The sequence below is a fragment of the Crinia signifera genome, chromosome 2 (genome assembly GCF_055691185.1).
Source record: "Crinia signifera chromosome 2, ASM5569118v1, whole genome shotgun sequence".
Lineage (NCBI taxonomy): Eukaryota > Metazoa > Chordata > Amphibia > Anura > Myobatrachidae > Crinia > Crinia signifera.
Window position 1 is genome coordinate 236,888,825 of NC_139218.1, and position 22,598 is coordinate 236,911,422.

A 22,598-nucleotide genomic window follows, 5' to 3' on the forward strand; every position below is an offset into this window, starting at 1 on the left:
AGGAGGCAGCTGGGGACCCTGGAAGCTGCTGCGGGGGTGCGGGGGCATCCAGGCAGACATGTCAGGTGGGCGTGTGGCCGGAAGGACCTGCGGGCGGAGGGGTGCCCAGCAGCCTGACGAAATTGTGGCCATTCGGAGGGGTACTGTAGCCGGAATTCAGGTGCATGTTGGGGGAGGGGGGAGGGAGCAGGGGGAGGCGGCGGGGCGGCATGCGGGCTGAAAGTGGCTAATCTTTCAGCCCGTGCTGCGTACACACATAATCCAATAGACCGGCGGGTACTTGTGTAGTTTCACGGCGCCACTAAATCACATGCGATTTAATACCTGTTCATATCCCCACTATCCGCTGTGGCGTGGAGTTGATTTTATATAGTGTGGCGAGCGTAGCGAGCGCCGCAAGGGGACACGGAATGCGATATCAGGTGTCGCCGTCAACCGACACAAGTACCATAATCCGTGTCCGCTCGCCACGCTTCGGGTTCAGTGGCTCGCTGCGCTCGCCACACTATATAATTTCGACTCCACGCCGTAGTGGATAGTCGGGAAATAAAGAGGTATTATATTGCGTTTGATATCGCATGCAAAATCGCATTTCTCCGAATATACTCCGCCCAGCGATCAATTCTGAATCAGGACCCAAAAACTGAAATGCACAGAATAATATGGCCCCTTCTCCCACCCTTGGAAATCAAACCCAGCCCATTATGTAAATAGCCTTTTACATGAAAGATTTTCAGCAAAGTCACCTCCTGAACATCTCTTGCTCTTTTGGGAAAATAGATCAGGGTGTACGCACTACTTTGGTGACAGATATATCTATCAAAGATTTTGGCAAAGTCTTTTGAAATGAAAATCTTCAAGTGTGTATGGGCCTTAAGACATACAATCAGTACAAGCTAGCAAGATTTATGAATGAGAAAAGAGCTTATGGTCTAGAACAGTGGTGGCAAACTCACGGGCCTCCAGCTGTTGTGGAACTACACATCCCAGCATGCCCTAACAGTTTTAGCAATCCATAATATAAAATCTGTGGCAGGGCATGCTGGGACATGTAGTTCCACAACATCTGGAGGGCCATGAGATTGACACCACTGGTCTAGAACCATATACTGTAGTATATAATGTCTACTTAGCATCTTGCCACTTTATATTGGTTTCCTACCTTATAGTAATGGAGAAAAATGGAGTGTTAGATTTTATGTTGGAAATTGGGTATTATCCTACATTGGCATGTAATGTCCGGTAACATTATTAACCCTTAATTGAAATTGCTCCTAACTAAAAACCAGGACAACTAGAAGCTTGCAATATATCAGTTTTCAGCTTCATCCCCACCTCGCACCTTTATTGCCAAATTTCTACATTATCAGGACAGAGAATAAGGGGGAATGTCGAAACTGCAGTCTTTCCAAAAAGACAGCAGTTTTTGACATGAATAGACCGGAAGGGGTTCTGATCTATTCAATGCTATCTGTTTTTTTCCCCAGCAGGTCGAAAAGCAGGTGGATTGACGGAATAGCTGCTAATCCACCTGCTTTTGATGGAAAAACAGCGAAAACCAAAAGGTTTTGGCTGTGTTTTCGTCACTCAATCCGACATAAAAAGATGCCGAATTGAGGCAGCGAGGACAGCGCCGGGTGAACAGCAGCAGCTTACATGGAGCCTTCCTCCCGTCCACCACCGCCTGCAGCCACCCGTACGCACTGCCGCCAGGTGAGCATCAGCAGCCAAATCAGACATCGGATTTGGCTGCTGCATTGAATAATAGATGCCAGTTCCATTCCGGCAGATGAATTTTGGAATGGATCTGGCATCAATTGAATATATACCTACAGATGGAGCCGGCTTTAACTTTGCCTGGCGCCCGCCAGATCCCTTTCACTGGCAAGCGCCAGCGATAGGGACATGCACGAGCTTCTTAGTATCACGGCGGTTGGGCAGCGGGGTGCTGTTTATCCTTCCTGACACTTATCAGATTCATCTATTCCTGGGCAGAGGAGCTGACATCTATTGCCTACTGTGAGCGACAACTGCAGTTGTCCAATAAAACTGCGTTCCTCTACAACCATTGGATGCGGGAGGCCTGCACAGTGGACCTTATGGCACAGCCCCAGCGGCGTATTGGTGGTCCCAGTAAGATCGTGGAAGTGGACGAGTGTCTGTTCGTCTAAAGAAAAAGCTATTTTGGACGGATGCTGCCTCAGCAGTGGATATTTGGGGGCATTTCAAGGAAAACTGGGGAGTGCTTCGTAACTCAGGTGCAGAAACAGGATGCCAGCACTCTGATGGCCGCCATCCATGAATTTATCGAGCCGGGCACAACAATTTACTCGGATTGCTGGCAGGCCTATAATACCGAACAGCTGGAACAACAGGCCGGATATCACCATTTTAACTTTGTGGACCCAGACACAAGTGTTCACACCCAGAACATTGAGTGCATTTGGGGCTCCTGCAAATGGTGCAACAAGCACCAAAGAGGCACAGCATGCCAGCATTTAGAGCAGTGGTTCCCAACCCTGGTCCTCAAGTACCCCCAACAGTGCATGTTTTCCAGGTCTCCACACACAATCACAAGTGACATAATGCCAGGTGACCTGGAAAACATGAACTGTTGGGGGTACTTGAGGACGTGGGTTGGGAACCACTGATTTAGAGTCATACCTGCAGGAATTCCCCTGGCAGAAGAATCTGGGTGCTGCTGATGCATTTCAGCATATTCTTCACGCACTTTCGCTGCTTCCTAAGGCAGAGTGGCTCTTTTATTAAGTTTTCTTCTTTATTGTGATTAATGTGATTTAATAATAAATAATTAAATTAAATATCAATCTAGTTTAAAACGCATGGTACGCATTGCACCGTGTATGGGTGGCATAATGCCAGAGAAAGTGGTAAGGTTAAACATTTATTTTTTTTTGCAGTAAAATTAAGACCAGTTGTTAAAAAAAAAAAATGTAGATAGGCATCGGAGATATTAAAAGAATAATGGTGTGTACACATGGTACAATCCAGCATGAGATTTTGACTAGTCAAAACCGCAAGCAGATGTACAGGTTTTTTACCTTGCGATCCCGATGCGCACTCCCGAGACAGCACAAATCGAAACCCAGATAGTCAGGGCAGCAATGACTATATAGTGCAAGTCTATAGCAGATAGCATGAATTGTATATAATAGCACATGAGTTAGCAAAGATTGTATAGCAAGTTGAATAGCAAAGGAATCTCACCGTGTGTACACACCATATGAGGTGCGAGGATGATGAAATACAAAGGGGGGTATTCAATGTCAGTCAAGGTTTGCTGTTTGTGGAGCTTGATGGCTAGCTTGCCCGAATTTGGTTATATATTTGCTCGCATATTCAATGTTGTGTATTTCTCGACTGGTGATTTTTTTTTTTTTTTTTTTTATTTTGCTCGCCAGTCGAGATTTAGTTTTCTCCCCTAGTCGAGCAGACTGCACTGTTTGTTTGCTCGACTTTAGGGCAACTCTATTCAATGCTTTTTTTCGCAGGGACTCGGGCATATGATACACTGTGTATACTTGACTTCATCTGTTGGCGTGCTGTGTTGTCCTTTGGCTGTTTTTTATTTAAATCTGGCCTGTGTTCTTTAGCCACAATGTAGAGTATATAGGGGAAGCTGTGCTTTCAGTGTGCTGAATAATATAGAAGTCATGTACATACCGAATTGCACGTAATGATGTTTTTATACTCACTTTTATTTGGTAATGGCACTTCTATTATAAACAAATGCAAATACAATTGTTATTACATATAAGTTGAATGCAATGAACTATAATGGTACCACGTTAACATAGGTGCTGTGCAGTGGACACCAAAATAGAGAAAATCACAGCCCGGAACTGAGGAAGGGAAAGAGCAGCAACGGGACTCAAGTTGTTGGCACGGGGGGGTGGTTGCGTGGGGTTAACATCCTGACCCGCCCGCAGTGCACCTTCCACCGTGAGTACCTGATAAAATCGGGGCAGTCCGTTCCTAACCGTGCGGCGCTGGAAGTCAGGCTTCTTCAGCTTGTCCTGATGCAGATCCCCAGGGTTTCTTCTTCCGGGTCCTGCGTGCAGCACAGGCTCGCCGGGTACACGCCCCACGCAACACACCCCTGCCTGTGCCAACAGCTTGAGTCCCGTTGCTGCTCTCTTTCCCTTCCTCAGTTCCGGGCTGTGATTTCTCTATTTTGGTGTCCACTGCACAGCACCTATGTTATGTGGTATATAGTCATTATAGTCCCCGCACAAGTCACATGGGGCTTTATAGAGACAGGCGAGGCGCGAAACAACGGGGAAAGTACACCCACAGATCGCACCAATGGGCTAACCTCGACGGGAGGGTACACGGCGTGATTGACACATTGAATAGCCGCGACCTCGCCAAGTCGAGGGGAAAAAAAAAGCTGAGCAGACCGAGATAAACAAACAAACACTGTTTTAACAGCCCTCGACCGACATTGAATACCCCCCAAAGAGTACGAGAATATGAAGAAAATTGCAGGTAAGAAAATAGAGGTCAGGGAGAGCCCTACTTATGAGTGATCTTACAATCTAGTGGGGAAATAGCACATCTGCAACCAAAGGAGTGAGTGTGGTTCAGTAGGGTTGTATCCATGTAATTAGTTTATATCGGGGATATAACCCCTGCTCTAATAAACAGCTATTTCAGTAAGTTACTGCTATTCTCTGGTAACCGAAACTGAACTAACAAGTAATGTTATGAAAACACACAAGTCAGTGTCCTTTTTAATTAATTTCACCGAAATACTGATTTTTCACTTAAAAAAAGGGCATTGGATAGTAATTTCTACACCCTAAATAGAGCCATAAGAAGACATAAATCACAGGTAATGCGGTACAATCAGCAGAAGCTATTCAGTTCTTGTGTAAAACAGTTTAACGAGGCTGAACCAAATCTTTAACTAATGGCTGAATGACGTCATATGGCTTCCTGCTGAAGATTAAAATATTGTTGCTATGGAGACTATCAGCTGCAGGGCTTGTAACAATATAAAGCATTTTTAGCTAATCAGAATATATTTTTAGCTCCAAGGTTATTAAAGATAATGTACCACAGTAACAGAGGCAACCCACTAGTCGGGAATGGGTGATAGCCATAATTATGGGGCACGAAATTAACCTTCATTCACAATGAAAGCTTTTTAAAATGTATTATCTCTTAATTGTTGTGTCCAGAAAGAAGATTAAATCAAATTCATCTAGTCACATAAAAATGACATTCATCATCCACTGTGTAAAAGCACAGATGTACCAAGCTTCAAAAAAGTGATAAAGTGGAGTGATAAACTACCAGCCAATGAGCTCCTAATTGCCATGTTAGAGGCTGTGCTTGAAAAATAGACAGGAGCTGATTGGCTGGTAGTTTATCACTATCACTTTTTTGAAGCTTGGTGCATCTGGCCCATATGTCTTATCTGGCCCCTTACTGCTAGGCCATTCCACATCAAATCACCCCATAAAAACATTACATATACCAACTTTATTTAGGTGCTTAACAAAACAGTATACATTACTACCACAAAAAAATAAAAGTCATAGTGTGTCTGAGGCTTATGCCTGCGAGCAATGCCCTCTTACCTCCAGTCTTTTTTAGTACTTTGTTTTATGTTACTCCTTATATATGGGAACCACCATATATAAAGAGCAACATAACTTATGTTTGGCATATGTAGAGGTTAAAATATATAGTGGGACTATAGACTCAGGGGTGAATTTATGAAGCTTGGAGAAGTGTTATCTATGCCCATAAAGAACGTTATGAGCAAGGTGATAATGGTTCAGCCAATCAGCTACAATATGTAAATTGACAGGTAAGAGCTGATTGGCTGAACCCTTATCACCTTGCTCATAACGTTCTTTATGGGGATAGATAACACTTCTCCAAGCTTCATAAATTCACCCCTGAAAGAGGGGTTTTCCCCTCAAAAAACTAAAGTGCTGCATAAAAACTTAAATATTTATATTGTGGGTGCTTTAATAATCAGAACCTAGGGCAAGGGAGTTCTTCGCTCATGCCTAAATTAGATATGCAGTGTACACTGATCTTACTGCTGCTTCAGTCACACCAAAATAGCCACTCTTTTGCCAGGACCCATGAGCATCTGTTTAGCTCAAATGTGCATCTTACTCATAGAATCAAGACGAATAAAAGCAACACATTTTTATTTACAATATAACTCTTGGAATGTCTCATTCACCTGGCATCTTACATCATATGGTGTGCATACACCCAAATAAATGAGGGCACATATGCAACTTCTATGATGCATAGCTTGAAAGAATGGTCTCCCCTCTTTCAAAAGAAGGTGCTTCCAATTTTCCATGTTGTAGGATGGGTGAGCTCAGCAATATCCTTTCAATCCCCACCTTCTTCAGTCATTTATTTTTCCAAAAAGTGATGTTGGGAAGCCGGGAAGGGCGCATGGCCGGATGGACAGGGTCACTCTTAGGGGGTGAACAGCATTTACGGAAATGCTGGGCTTACCCCAAGCTTTCCTCTCAAAATAAATAGGTGCATGAGCACGGCAGCTATTCGCATGTGGTGATCACAACAGTCCCACCCATTAGCCAGTGTCACCAGGCAAGCTACCTTAATGGAGCTCGACAATCAGTGCCGGGTGGATTTTGCCAATTTAAAAAAAAAAAAATGGGAAGGGTGCAGCACCTTGCTAAAACAGCCTTTATGTGTAAACTATGCTAAGCCTGCCAATAGAATCGAGTGCTCTTTATTTTGGTGAGCATCTTCAAAAATCGAAAAATAAAAACTAGTAAATGCTTTAAAAAAATTGTAATAAAGAATGAAATTACCATAATGTTTTATTGTTACTATAAATCACAGCCTATGTGACCAAATAATAAAAAGTACAACAGATGGTCAGAAAGTAGATCTGAACGAATACTCACCCGTCTTGTATTGTCAATGACCTTCTGATCTGGCTTCCCATAATTGGGAGGGTTGGCATAGGGATCATAACCTAGTTTGCCCAACATTGGTGCAATGGCAGCCATGTCTCTGGAAACATCTGCTGGTATTTTCCCAACCCATTTTGACAAGGCTTCTACATTCACTGGCTTGATGACTTGATCTGTGGATCTTTCAACCCTGAAAAGAAACAAACATGTTGGTTACAGGAGGCGATCTTAAGGCTGTAGAGAGATTTATTTTCACAGTTTGCATTACTTTAATATGGGGAATAATACACTGGTAGGCATGACATTTATAAGGAACATATTAATGTGAAAAAAAAAAATATATATATATATATATAAGGGGAAGTATCTGAGTGCGCTAGTATACAATCAATACAGATTTTAAAATTTGATATTTAATATAAAACGTACACATATATATATATATGATGTACGGAGATAAAACAAGCCCTTATTAGGGTAATCGCAAATATACAAATGGTGAACAAACATAAATATTGCTGCTCAATTCAGAAGATCTTGATCACAAATAGATAGCCCAACGCGTTTCGTCATGCCATGACAACATCAGGGGCGGACATTGCAATCGGCAGTGACTGTAGGTTATAATGATACATAACATCAATAATAAATTCATATTTATACAAAAAGAAAAAAACAACAAGAAAAAGAACAAGAGGAGGAGATGGAGGTGGAGAAGCAATAACCAAGATGGATGACCCATGATACACATGGTATAGTTACCCATAAACACCATGTGGTGATTAATAATTGTACACATACCTATGTGTGTCCTATACACAAGATATCTGGAGCTTGATTCAGATTCAATCCGGTATGTTTCCAACAATCTATATATATTTTTCAAAATGTCACTATCTAACCCATGCACTTAATGGAAAACAAACTTCATAGATAGAGATGTTTTACATACCGAAAAAGAACAAGGAAAGGAATGGTCCTAGTATAGTATAAACAGTCAAGGATTTTGCCAGATGAACAGAATCTAATGATAGAATCATCTCAGTTTTAGTATACAATAACAGTCCAGAGAAAACGGATACTGAGATGATTCCATCCTTGACTGTTTATACTATACTAGGACCATTCCTTGTTCTTTTTCGGTGCAACATAACTCATTCAAATATAAAAATATTCCAAAATACGGAATAAACCATTATCCAAAATTCTTCTGGTCCCGAGCATTTTGGATAAGGGATACTCAACCTGTATATATGGTTGGATACTTGATTAGATTGAATAGATTAGTCAAAACCTGTTGATCCTAGTGGGGAGACAGTGGATGGGCATAGTTGGTGGGCTTTGTATTTGGCATGGCAGATAAAGCTTTGCCATGGTATGACCTTCACTTTACTAGTGTAAGATCAGGAATTTTCATTAGCAGACTGAGCAGCAGATAATACTCTTGCTGAAGATAATGGAAACTGAAACATCTGCCAATGTTTTGTAAGGCTATACATTTTAAAATGACCTTTAATGCCAAAGTAAGTTTTCGCAAAACAACTGGTTGCCAAATATCAGCAATAAAATACCATCTATATCTATATATATTAATACTTGCAGAGATAGTGTGTGCATACAATTAAACATGGTCTTGTATTAACTGCCAATTTAAAGGACACTAATCCGACACTCGATACGTATCTTCTTACCCTTTCAGTGCCAAGTGAATTTGTCAAAATAGATGTGAAAATTGCCAAGCAAACATTTTAATTCATTATAATGACCTGTAATGTTTACCTTATTGAGGAAATATAAATTTTATTTTACCTAACATTTTTATTTGAATTTATATAACAAATGTAAGCGATGCTGGCATTTTTTGCAGATATATTGCACATCTCAGAGATGTTGGCACTCAAAGGGTTAAAGCCCCGTTATTGCATTAAATGTTTAGAGAGGAGACCTTTCATTTGGACTTTAGCTGGTAGGGCTAAAGATTGCAACACAAGCATGATTCACTGACAACGTCATTTTCTGTTGAGGCCTGCCCTTCATTATGGGATTCATATTGTTGTAATTACACACGCACACACTCCGCGTGCATAGAAATTAAAGGACCAAGGGCTTACAAATGCAGTATTTAAAAGGTTAATTCAATCTAATAGTAAGAGTGGCATGTGTGTGTACTAAAGTTAAAAGGAAAAAGAAAAAAAACGTTATACTAAAAGTGGATTGCATGTACAGATGTGGCATTTCTCCACTTTAAGTAGGGAATCTTCAGGTTAGAGGAGGAGAGCGGTGGAGGACAAGCAAACGCTGTATTACATTTTACCAAAGCACAGCCCATTGGAATACATTGACATGCAGACACACACAGAAATGATAGAAGCTATAATACCCCTTTCACATCGCACTTTTAAAACGGTATATTGCCGTTTTTTTCCCTTTTTAAAACGTTTAAGGCTGCACTGTGAATGCACCACAGCCGATTTACCGTTTCAATTTAACTGGCATTTCGAACCGTGTAAAAAGCAGAGTCCTACACGGTTCCTTGCCGTTTTTTCTGCTATGTGAATGTGTACAGTTTCAATGAAACGGTATTTCAGGCTTAGAACAGAGCTACAGAGCACTGATAGGCTGTCCCCTGCGTGGTGTCACTGCCCAGAACCAGGAAGTAAACTGTGTCACTTGCTCTCTGCTCCCCTGCGTCCTTTCTCACAGGCGCCGGTATTAATCGTTGCCTGGGGGGAGGCAGCCGCACTTCCACCCGGCCGTCTCTTGCTCTCTGCTCCCCCAGCGTCCTCTCTCAAGGGAGTTGGTGCTGGTTTTTGCCTGTGACGGGGAGCCGCACTCCCGCCCGGCTGTCGCTCGCTCACTGCTCCCCGGCGTCCTCTCTCACAGGATACGCCGCGTCCAGGAGCGATCCCCGCCGGAGGGGGCTAGCAGCGCACCCGCCGTCAATCACTCGTTGCTTCCCCGGCGTCCTCGCTCTGAGGATACACTGCATTTAAAACTGTAATCTGGCCACTATTAAGGCTCTGACCCGTTTTAATTACCGGTTTAAAATACCGGTTTTTAAAACGGGTCTGCGATGTGAAAGTGGTATAAGTTACAAAGTATTTCAGTTTTGCAAACCATGCTCAGTTGTCACATAACACTAAACATGTCATTCCTAACCCATAAGCATTAATATGGAATTAGTACTCCTTTGGCTGCTATGATAGTCTGCAGTCTGGAACATTGGTCCGTTTAGCCAGAAGACCATTAGTGGGGTCGGCAATGATGTTAGCCGTTATTCCATGCTCTAGTGGCCCCTAACACCATGGGTCTGTGCAGGCCACTCAAATCCTTCCACATCAAGCTGTGCAAACTATTTTTTTAAAGAGCTTCTCTCTGTGCATAGGGGCATTATTCCGCTGAAACCGCACATACATATATATTCTATACATAAATTTTTTATAGATCTGCAGCTTCAAGGGGGAAAAAAACATCAAGGAGTCTAGATGAATACAGCACAGTAGAGCTAAATGGCAGATTCAAAAAGTGGTACTTTGCACTAGCATAACTTTGTATCTAGCTTTCTAAAATAGCTTACCAGCTACATATTATGCATGTGTGCTTTATTCCCTCCACATAAAAGTAACAATTATTTTATTGTTTAACTTTTTAGTCTGCTCTCTGTTCTACAGTTACTGCATGTTCGCACAGTAAGCAGCATGGCCTATACCAGCAGTAGCCAACTCCAGTCCTCGAGAGCTACCAACAGTTCACATTTTCCAGACAACCTAGCTGCTGCACAGGTGCACTCATTACTCACCAACACATTTTAAAAGATCCACAGGTGGAGCTAATTACTTCACTTGTGATTCTGTGAGGAGACCTGGAAAACATTAACTGTTGGTAGCTCTCGAGGACTGGAGTTGGCTACCCCAGGCCAGGCCTATACCATAGATGTAACGTCCTACTCCCCAAGACTAATACTGTACCACTTAAGCGTTAAGTTAAACTTGCATTCAAAAAGAATGTCATTATAAACCTTCTGTTATTGTCATCATTCCTACAGCATAAAGCTACTAAAGGGGCATTATCTATTAAACACATTTATTTTTGGAACTCCCCTGAAACAACTTTATGTTGCTACCCACAAAATGTAAGCATCCCCTGATATCTAATGCAGTTCCCGGCAGCTAAGACACTGCAGCCTAGGGCTTCATATCACAGATTTTATCGGGAAACAGACCGCTAGATAAGGGCCACGCACGAATGTGTGGTCTGATGACTGCACATTCATAGTAGGGGTCCTGCAGCACAAAAGATGTGACCATAGCAGCCATCTCATTAAATAAAAACAGAGCCATATAGTGTGAGGGCAGATAAGAACCAAGTGGCCCATCTAATCTGTGTGTACAGCTCCATTCATATATACATTTTTTCCATTACTATTAACCCCTTCACTGAAAATGACAAGTGGGACTCATGCTATGCATTACTGGACTGCAATTGAGAAGACGACATCCCTAAAAAAAAAAAAAAAAGTCTCCTCCTTACGGTGGTCTCAGACATTAAAGAAACACCCTTCCAACATAAGCATTGTATAAATGTTGCAATTTGCGACTTCTGGAGGTGTTCTTCTCTAATGATAAGGATCAGCAGAAAACATCCATTGCACAAGTCATTATGAAGTTCACGATGTGACAGCTCCTGACTATCAACCTCAGAAGATCATCTTTCTGGTTAATATCTGGTAATCACCGTATCAACCCTTCCTTCAGAATTAATAGAGCTAGAGTTTGAGAACCACTGATCTAATGTATACACATACTGTATGGAAAATGGAAATGTAAGGGTAGTGTCTCCACAATTTGTTCCTGTATTTGGATTGGTTATAGTGGTTTACCTGCAGTTAGTTTTTCTAAATCCTGGTTGCTGTTTAGATATAGGAGATAGTTTTCCCCAGCAGCTGTCACAAGCGAGTGCCCGAGCATTTCATTATTACTCGCACATGCTGCTGGCGGACTAATTTCTGCTGGCAGCCTCCTGAGGTGGCGAGCAGAAATGTGTGAAAACTCCTTGGTTTGGGCTCCCTGACCAGGAGTCAAGATGGGTTTAGCCACAGAACGCAGCTACACCCAGTCTATATATGAGCATGATAAAGTGCAATAATGGACACCATGAAAAAATGTATTGTTCCGTTGCACACTGATGTTAGAGCTGCACAAAAAACAATTGAATTCCCTCAGTTTTAATTATACAAGCCATTTAAAATATCATGACCAATGCCAGAAGTGACTGAGAGGTCATGATGTAAGAAGTACATGCTAGCACTTAGCACAGAATGACAGCTCTAATGCGCCTCAGATAGCCTCATTACTTTCAGATGATCTAACCGCTTCCAAGTATAAAGCAATAGCTAGAAGGTTAATGAGATATCTGCAGGCCTGTGATGCACGATGTGGCTCAGTAAACAAACGTGCAACCGACCAGCAGTATCCAAAGTATGCATCACCAAACAGATGGCACCGACTATTACCAAGTAATAACACTTTCTGCCGTCATGTCTGAGGTCTGTGCTAGAAATTAATTTGCCAGAAAGGATTGTGTATGTACGCATAAGGTATGCTCAGATATGTCAGACAGGCAAAAGGTTGTTACAAAGTATATTCCCCATAGAGAATAAACATTTAGGTTAGGGTGAGTGATAAAAGAACTGGAACAAAAAAATTCAAAACTTGCCAACAGCCTTTTTAAAGCAGAAGCTATTTACATTTGTCTGTTAGAAAAAAGCATTGCCTTACATAAACCACACACAGCTGTACTGTATGTATGTTGAAAAAAATGACACATTTTGCCACATACCGCAAAGCACCCGACACATTGGGCCGCACAACGCAATGCCAATGACACAATATGGCCGACACCATGACAGTTTTGCCGAAAGCTCCTTGTGGTGTCCGGGGACTTTCGGGTAACGCTGTAGCATGGTGCCTCCAGTCAGAGGCTAAAGGTCAAAATAGGACCTCTACAGTTGGTCTCCTACGAGGTGGTGTAGTCAGGATTCAAGGTACCCTGATTGCTACCAGTAGTTTGCAAGTGATAGGTTGGCGACCACTGCACTAGTGACATGCTCTATGAGCAATATTGGCAGTGTTTCCCCCTGAGCCCCCGGGCAAGCGACACTGTGTATACTGTGAACAATATCAGAAATCATTATCGTTCAGGGACATCACTGGGACCCACTGAACATGTGGCTCATTCACAATATAAACCAAGATTTACCTACATGTTCAGCAGATGGAAGGAGTCGTTAACAATATTGAGTGTACATACTAGATGTTGTTTTACAAGATATCACTCAGAAGGTTCCTTCTAGGCAATATATTTAAATTTTATCATCTAGTGCAGGCATGTCCTAACTATGCCCCTCCAGCTGTTGTTAAACTACAAGTCCCATCATGCCTTGCCACAGTTTTGTGATTAGGGAATGCTAAAAATATGGCAAGGCATGCTGGGATGTATAGTTTCACAACACTGGAGGGCCAGAGTTTGGACATGCCTGATCTAGCGTGTATGACTGTATGGGGCTTAAGGGGTAGTAAGCTATTAAGGTTAAAAAAAAGAAACGCACTTTTCATTGTTTTTTTGTCAGTGACCTAAAAAGTGTCAAACTTTTTAACTAGTCAAAAAAAAGGCACGCTCGGAATTGCAGGCTTTTTCAGTCACTTTTCGTAGTGTTCATTCTAGTACCCGCTAGCTTTAAGAATCCATGCAGTTCCTGTTCCCTGCCTGGGGTGTCGCTGGCTGCTGTGGTGTTTCTAGCACAGTCTGGTTTGCATATCAGTGCTGATATACAGACCACACTGTGCTACAAGCACTACAGCAGACAGACACACCCAGGCAGGGAAGAGGAACTGCATGGGTTTTCAAAGATAGCGGGAGCTAGAATTAACACTGCTTCTCGCTTATGCCAATTTGACCGACCGAAATAGAAAAAAAACACAAAAAAATTAGCAAAAACATCTGCAATTGAATATTCAAGTCTGGTTGTTTTTTTTCCAACTAGCATTAAAATGTTTTTACATTTTTATAAAATACTGAATTGAATATCCCCTCAAGGGTTAGGTTTTGTTCAGCCACTGCTGTGGGGAGGATATGTAAAGGATTCTGTTTTAGGTCAGATTGCCTAAATATACATTATGGACTTGGCTATGTTGAGGTTGAGGTTCTCATGGAACAAAATGCACCTGTCCTGTCTCCAAGTCCGGGATTTATCATAAATGTGTTTCGTATGGCTTTGCTGCTGAATATGCCCACACCAAACATTCTAAAACAGCTCTCATGTTTATATTACACATTGCCACCCAATGTTCTTGTGGAATCTATTGTATTCCATATTGTCTTAGCAGCTTAAACAATGAGGTGGTTTATAGGCATGCATTAGCAGTCCCACACAGCTCTCCAGACCCTGAGAAGTACATTTGTCATCCTAAAAGAAGAAAAAAAAAATACACAGTACTTAAAATGAAAAAAGTTTGTCACACCAATATAAAAGACGACTAGTGGCCACTTTCCAAACATCTGAAATAAAGCTGTTGGCCTTAACTGGTATCAACTGCTAGATATACTGCATGATTAATTTAAACAATAAATAAAATATAGTACACAAACATCCCTCTCAAAATCTCATGTTGTGTTTAGAATAATAATAATAATAATAATAATAAAAAAAAAACAGCAATGTGTATACAAGGAAACAGATGTTTAACCACATATAGCATGGGATCTAAGCCAACAGAAACATACATCTTCTACAGTTGTAGTAACAGTTACCTGGCATGTTAAATGGTGCAATGAGCAAGTTCACAAGCAAATGAAAAGCCCCAATAACATGACCTTGATAAACAGGCATATGGCTTTGCCATCTATGTGGTAAATGCTGGCAAAGTGCACAACCTACAGTAACAGTTTGAGAACACATGAATTCCATCCTACCAGCTGTTTTCCCCTGTAAACTATACTTTTCATTCATGATTCTCTCCTTTCCATTAATAAAATTCCACTGTCGAAATAGCCAAATCTCATGCCATTCTTTGGGCTCCTTTTTTGCGTCCGCTCGCCACACTTCGGACTCGGTGGCTCGCTGCGCTCACCACACTTTATAAAATCAACTCCATGCCGACGTGGATAGTGAGGGTATGAAAAGGTCGGTAGGATGCGTTCCGCGGGGCTCACTGCGCTTCGGGGTGACATGGATAGTGGGGGTGCTAAATCGCATCGTATTTGCTTGAATTGCGATCCGTGGCCAGGGGTGCAGTGAAAATTAACTAGTACCATCGCATCACATGCAAATTGCATGCAATGCAATGCGATCTCACTACGCTGAATAGGGCACTAAGCTATTTGCTTAGTGGGCGCCGTGATAACACACAAGTACCAAAAGACCTTTGGATACTTTTGACATACAACATTAGATGCAAAATTTTAAAACTTGCAATGACAATCATAGCTTTCATGGCCAACAGTGTTAAAGTTGTTTATGTAAAATGTTTCTCCTACTACTAATCTGTGCGATAATCTTATTATACAAATCTCATTTTAGTTCTACATGGCTTGGCACAGTGTTCACTTTTGTCAGTAAACATGCTGGAGTTTTATAGTTCAACGAATCATGTTGGAAGCTTTCAAAAGATATTTTACTTTGCATTTAGATACAGCTAAGAGAAACGGCATACAAATTTGACAAGCCATCATGAATCACAGTAAAGACTTTGCTACACAAACTGCTCAGTAACATAACGTCTAGATACAGATAATAATGTTTTTCAGGCAGGTAATTAAGCAAAAAATCAGATTAGTCTCAGATGCTAAGTTTATCATCAGGAACCCGAAGCATTCCCTGAGTTCCCGCAGTGCGACACATTCAACTCATGTGACCACAAAGACCAATCAGAGGTGAAAATCAAGCAAGCTTGATGCTCCCTGCCGGGCCGGCCTGTGGTGCAACACAACAGTCATGTAGCTTAGCATTTTTAACCAGATGAATAAACTGCAACCCTACCCACGGCATTAGAGGTGCTCCGGGCACAACATCTACAGTGTGCATTTCCCAAGGCTTTCGCTCATCATTTATACTGTAACTGGGAGAGGTGCTTTTCGAGAAAAAGGATTATTCAGTGTATTTAATTGTAATGATACTTGTAGCTTTAGCATTCACTGCCGTTATTGTACCATGCTAAAAATAGCAGTAAAACATACAGGTTCATTTGATGTGATCATAAATATATTCAATTGTCCTGACCTCCGATCTGCCAATTATATACAGTAACTCTGCATTATGCTCATCCACTATTTTGCTCTGTCCTTCATTACCATTTGGTGAGATCTTCTTGTAACCCGTGCATTGTATGGTCAGTTTTATAGTAACATGGCACTCTTGGCAGGTAGACTTCTGCGGTTAAGCATTGCCAAGCACACTGATTAATGCAAAAAACTTCAAATACACATAAAAATGACTTCTAATATCTCTCCACTGTAGTAAATACTATTTTAAAACATTAAATAAGTATTTTTTTTTTTTTTGGGGGGGGGGGGGGGGGGATACTTGGCATAATTGTGCTTGTAGGTTATGGTCAGAGATCTTTTACCACTTCCACATCGTGTGTTTTCCAAACCATTCCCCATCCCAGAAAACCATGCACAAACTAGTTACAGGGGGGCTTCTGAAAGCCGGTGAAATGGGTGTGAGCCCTTAAATGTGCTTTGCAGACATATAACCATATTCCGCAGCCCAAGAAGCTTTACAGATCTGGTTTTTTAAAGCTTATAAATGGCTCTTGATGTCTATACATACATAAATCTTAAAAAAAAAAAAAAATTAAATACTTGCTCACTTTCAAAAGGAACATAGCTCTAGGGTTGTTTTTACTTCAGATCAGGGCCGGCGCCACCACTAGGCAGATCTAGGCATTTGCCTAGGGCGCCGGCCACTGGAGGGCGGTACTGAGCCGCTGAGGAGAGGTACCATAGAGCGGGGAGCAGGTGAGACAGTGAGCTCCCCCCCCGCCCCATCATGCCCGTGAATCAACGCTGAAACCCCCCCCCCTCTGGACACGGGGAGTTCCACCGCAGTATTGTCCGCACCACCCCCCAGGGCGCTCTCTGTGCAGCGGGCACCTCCGACAGCAGCCGCCTGTCCGACCTCATGCCCGCCACAAGTACAGAGCATATTTGGGGCTGGGGACGGGGTAGAGGTGCGGGCGCTGTGCAATTTTTTCTATTCATTGTGCAGTCGAAAACCCGTCTGGCGCACTGCCCTCCGTCCCCCCCACCGCCGTGGCCGCTGGTTACCATAGTTACCAGTCGGCGCTGAGTAGCACTGCTGCAGCTGCCCGAACCGCCCGGCGCCTACATGTCAGGACGTTGGGAGGAGGAGCAACCACCCACCACCTCCCGCTGTACGTATGCAGTATGCTTCCAGTAACAAGCTGCAGGCCTGCCCTGCAGCTCCTCGTCTCCTACTTCTGACACCCTCCATGTGCTCTCTGGCTGGCAGCTGTACCTGCCCCAGAGACAAGGTATTGTGTTTTTTTATTGTGCACTGTACACTTATATATTGCATTTTATACTAATAAATGCTTTTTAAAGAGTATTTTTTAAAATCCAGAATGTATGTAAGTTATGGGGATGGGGATGGGGATGGGGGGGGGGTGTGCTTCAAAGGCTTTGCCTAGGGTGCCAAGTAACCTAGCACCGGCCCTGCTTCAGATGTTTCAACTGATTAAATCTTTGCATTTTTTGTAAATTGCGAATGTCTTATCTGAGGACTTCAAATAGTTTTTTATTTTTACTGAACCCTGCTGATAAATAAAAAAATAAAATCCATCTATGAAAGCCTCCCAAAAAAAGGTTTAACAGGCATGTGAAACCTTTGGTCCTCCAGCTGTTGTTGAGCTATGCTTCCCAGCATGCCCTGCAATAGTTTTAGCATGGCCAAATAGCTAAACTATTGTAGCAGGGCATGCTGGGATGTGTAGTTTAACAACAGCTTGAACTCCAAAGGTTCCCCATGCCCTCAGTAAAAAGAGACCTTTCCCAATGCTCTCAAACTTAGGCAAGCGACAAATCCAATTATTCATTAAAAAATGTAAAAAGCAGAACTGCAAAATAAATGTAAACATCAACCCAAGATCTTGAAGTTATTTTCCTACCCAAAGCATCAATCAACATACCCAACTTAATTAAATCTGAAATGGTCCGTTTGAAACATAATATTGATTTGGTAATAGACCCACTGGTCTATTACAACCTCTGTCCTCGGCAAACTCCAGCAGCTCAGGTTTTTAAGAATATCCACACTTTAGCACAGATGGTTCCACTCATATAGTGTCTGAGGTGCTAATTTAGCCATCTGCACTTATGCATGGGTAGCCTTAACACCTGACTGCCTTCAGGATGGTGTCAGAGAAATAAGGTGTGTTGATCACTCCTTCTTCCTTGGTCCTGTGTTATGTCCAAGGTTTAGATACTCATATGGAAAAAATAAACAGATACACACAATCGGTGAGTCTGGTATTCTAATATGGGAGAATATCCACGTATTGGTCCCAAAAACACTGACCTGTATAACAGGCCCTATGTGCCTGTAAAGGTATCTGTAATCCACCCACGTTTTCCAATTCCCATGTAATGAATGCTCACCTTCTGGCAGTGCCCTATATGCACATAAAGGTTTCTTTTTGTTCCCAGGTTGCCCGGATCTCACGAATAAGTACAACTTATTCATGAGATCCGGGCAACCTGGGAACAAAAAGAAACCTTTATGTGCATATAGGGCACTGCCAGAAGGTGAGCATTCATTACATGGGAATTGGAAAACGTGGGTGCATTACAGATACCTTTACAGGCACATAGGGCCTGTTATACAGGTCAGTGTTTTTGGGACCAATACGTGGATATTCTCCCATATTAGAATACCAGACTCACCGATTGTGTGTATCTGTTTATTTTTTCCATATGAGTATCTAAACCTTGGACATAACACAGGACCAAGGAAGAAGGAGTGATCAACACACCTTATTTCTCTGACAGCGCATCAATATACTCCTGCTTTGTGTTTGCTTGTATCTGTATATTGGGGCTGGTATCCCAAAGGGGTATAAGTTGCGGCAGTCAGGTTTGGCGCAGTGATACCGATACTAAATTCTTTGTATATGCCTTCAGGATGGAGTTTGGGAGGCACTGTGGTTTTTTTTGTCAAATCTAATCTCTAATCCCTACCTTACCTGTAAGGGTTTTATATAAATACATTCTGGGGGAGTGTACTTTGGAATTACACACTCCTTCTGCCGGAGTTAAAAAATACAACCCCCCCCCCCCTTCCCCCCAAGTAATGTTAATTTACAGCCAGTCTCAATTAGGAATCAAAATGTATACATTTGCTAGAAGTAAGACTTACTTTGATAAGGATACACCCCCGGCTTTGCCAATCATCTCTTCATGGTGCAATACAGCATCATTCCATGGAATTTGGAGGAATTTCAACAATGTTCTCATCCAACGTTCTGGATGTAAAACCAGCTGTTCGTAATGTACCAACATACACCTATTAAAGCCCACTTCTATGCACTGGTTGTACATGGTTTCGATGGCACGATTCCACTTGGTTAAGCAGTCTCTGTAGCTGTTCAGATCAAAGCCAGCAATTGTAACTTTTCTAGAAATCATCGAGTGAACCGAAGCCCGTCCATCTCTCACCATCAGAACAAATTTGGCATTTGGAAATATTTTGGCTAAGTAGGACAAGGATTTTAACGCAAATGGATCTTTGTTACACAGGTAAGGTGCAGGTTCTCCATGCTTAACTATTATTTCCAGTAGAAAAGCCTGCATGGCTGAATCTAGCACTTCATCAGTCACACCAGCTTCGTCCAAACGAATTTTTTCCTTGCTCGATCGTGCCCACATTTGTTTGACGGCCAAAATCCGAGGAATAACCCTGGTTTCTTCTCCACATCGAATTTCTGGGTGGGCATCAAGCATAGCACGCATGAGTGTAGTTCCACTGCGAGGCACTCCTCCAATAAATATTAAGGGCATGTCCTTGTTATAGGTGTAGCTAGCATTGGCACTCTGCGCAGTTCTTAATGTTGCTTTGGGAATTTCCGTTTTGACAGGCTGACTGTGTTCTTCTATTCGATGATGGCACTCCATTGCATGTTGTCCCAAGTAGAAGACAGTCACTGAGCTTATTACAAGACAGGCCAATAGCAAGTTTTGCTTTAATTTCCCAATCATTTTGACAATAAAGCCTCGCTGAATGAGACTGATGGGAACTTTGCCACTTTCCTTATGGCGTCATACCCCAAAATATTTTACTCCATATAGCTGATGGCCATCTGCCTCATCTGCATAATAAAAAAAATACAAAAAAAAGTGAATTACAGACTAATAAATCTCGCAATAACTAAAACCAGCAGTTTGGTAGAGCATGATGCAGTCAAACTTTGACTAGAAAACCATAAAACAGCAAGACTGGCATCGGAAATAGAAAAAAAATATACACATACATATAACACGTATACACGCACGCACGCACGCACGCACGCACGCACGCAAGCAATGTAGAAACAAAAATCTTATGAAAAAGGTTTCTCACCAAATGCTGGCTTTTCCTGGTACTTTTTATTTTTTGGGACAAACACAGTTTGTTTGTTAATCTGTAGCCAGTCCATTGAAGACTGACCATTCCTTTAAGCAGCTAGATTATTGGAACATGGCAGAGGATTTGACAGTATCTGACAGGCAGAGTGAACAGTGAGTCAGCGCTCTCAGAGCATTGGCTCATCAACTAAAGATGTATTAATGTCACAAAGCAAAAAACAGCAAACATTGCTTCAGAACACAATTCTATTATCATGTGGTGACGCACATTTTATTTATAGATTCTTCCATGGCGTGGAGAAGGTCAGAATGAAATGACAGAAACAAATTATTGCTTAAAAAGAAGGCTTTTTAAATTGACCAATAACATTTCTAGGCAATGACTGAGATTAGAGAAACGGGCATCTTTTAAATAAAGCATCCTCACTGTCTACCATTTCTGCTAGCTCCTAATAAGCTTAAATTATGGAGCATAGTTTTTTGCAATGAATACTAACAGTTTGATGCAGTAGTCTGCACTTTATGGCAATGCGCTGTATTGAAGAAGAAAACATATGCAGTATGAAACAGTAGTGAATATGCACCTCCACAATACTGAAAGAAAATCGATAATAATGAGATGCTAAAAAGTAAGGCATTTGCAGAGAAATAATATCTATAAATGCAAATCTGAAGGCATTTACCGGTACTTATATGTTAGTTGGGCGCCCACTAAGCTATTTGCTTAGTTTTAAGCGTACGCTCGGCATGCTTCGGGCTCGGTGGCTCACCACACTATATAAATTTAACTTCATGCCGACATGGATAGTGGGGGTATGAGCGTACTAACTATAGTGGGCGCCCAACTAACATAAGTATCCATTTACCATGGTCATGGGGGACTAGAAAGTGGCTACATTGTTTTATTTAATGTTCATTTAGATCAGCCAACTGTTATAATGATAAAAATTGCTGGGGGAAAGCCGCTCAATGCATACACACTGAGCGGCTTTCCCTCTGCCCGGCGCCGACGGAGGGGGGAGGACGGCTTTGCATATTGCAGTGCTATGCAAAACCATCCTCAAAGCCTCTAATCTGCTGGTATAACCAGCAGATGAGCGGCTTTCCCGGTATGATGCGTGAGCGCGCAGCAGCGATCACCGCTCATCGCCGGGGCATACACACTGGGCGGCTGAGCTGAAAGCCGCTCAAACCTGCTGTGGGCCTTTAACCCCTTCCCGACACATGACGTATATATACGTCATGAGTCGGTTGCGGGGGAATCAAGCCAGCTCACGGAGTGAGCTGTCTTGAAAGAGAGCAGGTAATGGCTGTATATTACAGCCAGGTACCTGCTCTCACGGCCACGAGCGGCGAGTTCGCCGATCGTGGCCGTTTAACCCTTTAAGCACCGCGGGCAAAGCGCCCGCAGTGCTTAAATAGCTGATCGGAGGGGGGGCGCCCCCCTCCGGCGCCGATCGGGGCCCCCCGCGGCGAGATCGGAGGGTGCCGATCGGTTGCCATGGCAGCCAGGGGTCTAATGTAGACCCCTGTGCTGGCCATGTCAGCATACCTATTACATCCTGCCTGAGGCAGGATGTAATAGGAAGTGCTGAAAATCACTATGTTCAGCCATAGAGCTCTATGGCTGAACCTAGTTCAGGCGATCGCGCCCCCTAGTGGTCAAGTACACTAGGGGGCCTTGTAGTAAAAGTAAAAAAAAAAAAAAAAAAATAAGTTTAAAAATAAAAAAAAAATAAAAAAAAAAATAAAAAAATATTAAAAGTTCGAATCACCCCCCTTTCCCCATTTCACAAATAAAAATAAATAAAAAATAAAAAAATTAAACATATTTGGTATCGCCGCGTTCCTAAAAGTCCGATCTATTAAAATATAACATTAGTTATCCCACACGGTTAAAGGCGTAAACGGAAAAAACATTCCCAACGCCAAAACTACGTTTTTTGGTCGCATCGCCTACCCAAAAAAATGTAACTAAAAGAGATCAGAAAGTCGCACATATCCCATAATGGTATTAAT

At 42.3% G+C, this 22,598-nt stretch overlaps 1 protein-coding gene across 7 annotated transcripts in view; it reads right to left on the reverse strand.

Annotated features, from left to right (window-relative positions):
• The window catches only part of TPST1 (tyrosylprotein sulfotransferase 1), a 78,018-nt gene that overhangs the window by 25,087 nt on the left and 30,333 nt on the right, over positions 1–22,598 (reverse strand). For 6 of the 7 annotated variants that reach the window (XR_014470457.1, XR_014470456.1, XR_014470455.1 and 3 more), the window contains exons 2-3: positions 19,375–20,323; positions 6,933–7,131 (exon numbers count right to left, since the gene is read on the reverse strand). Coding sequence is in view for 4 of the 7 variants with exons in the window: in XM_083174042.1 (XP_083030168.1) it covers positions 6,933–7,131; positions 19,375–20,213 (1,038 nt within the window). In the remaining 3 variants the exon portion in view is untranslated. Of the gene's footprint in view, positions 1–6,932; positions 7,132–19,374; positions 20,324–20,574; positions 20,599–22,598 lie in introns of those variants that run through there. The other variant, XM_083174040.1, reaches the window with a different exon arrangement.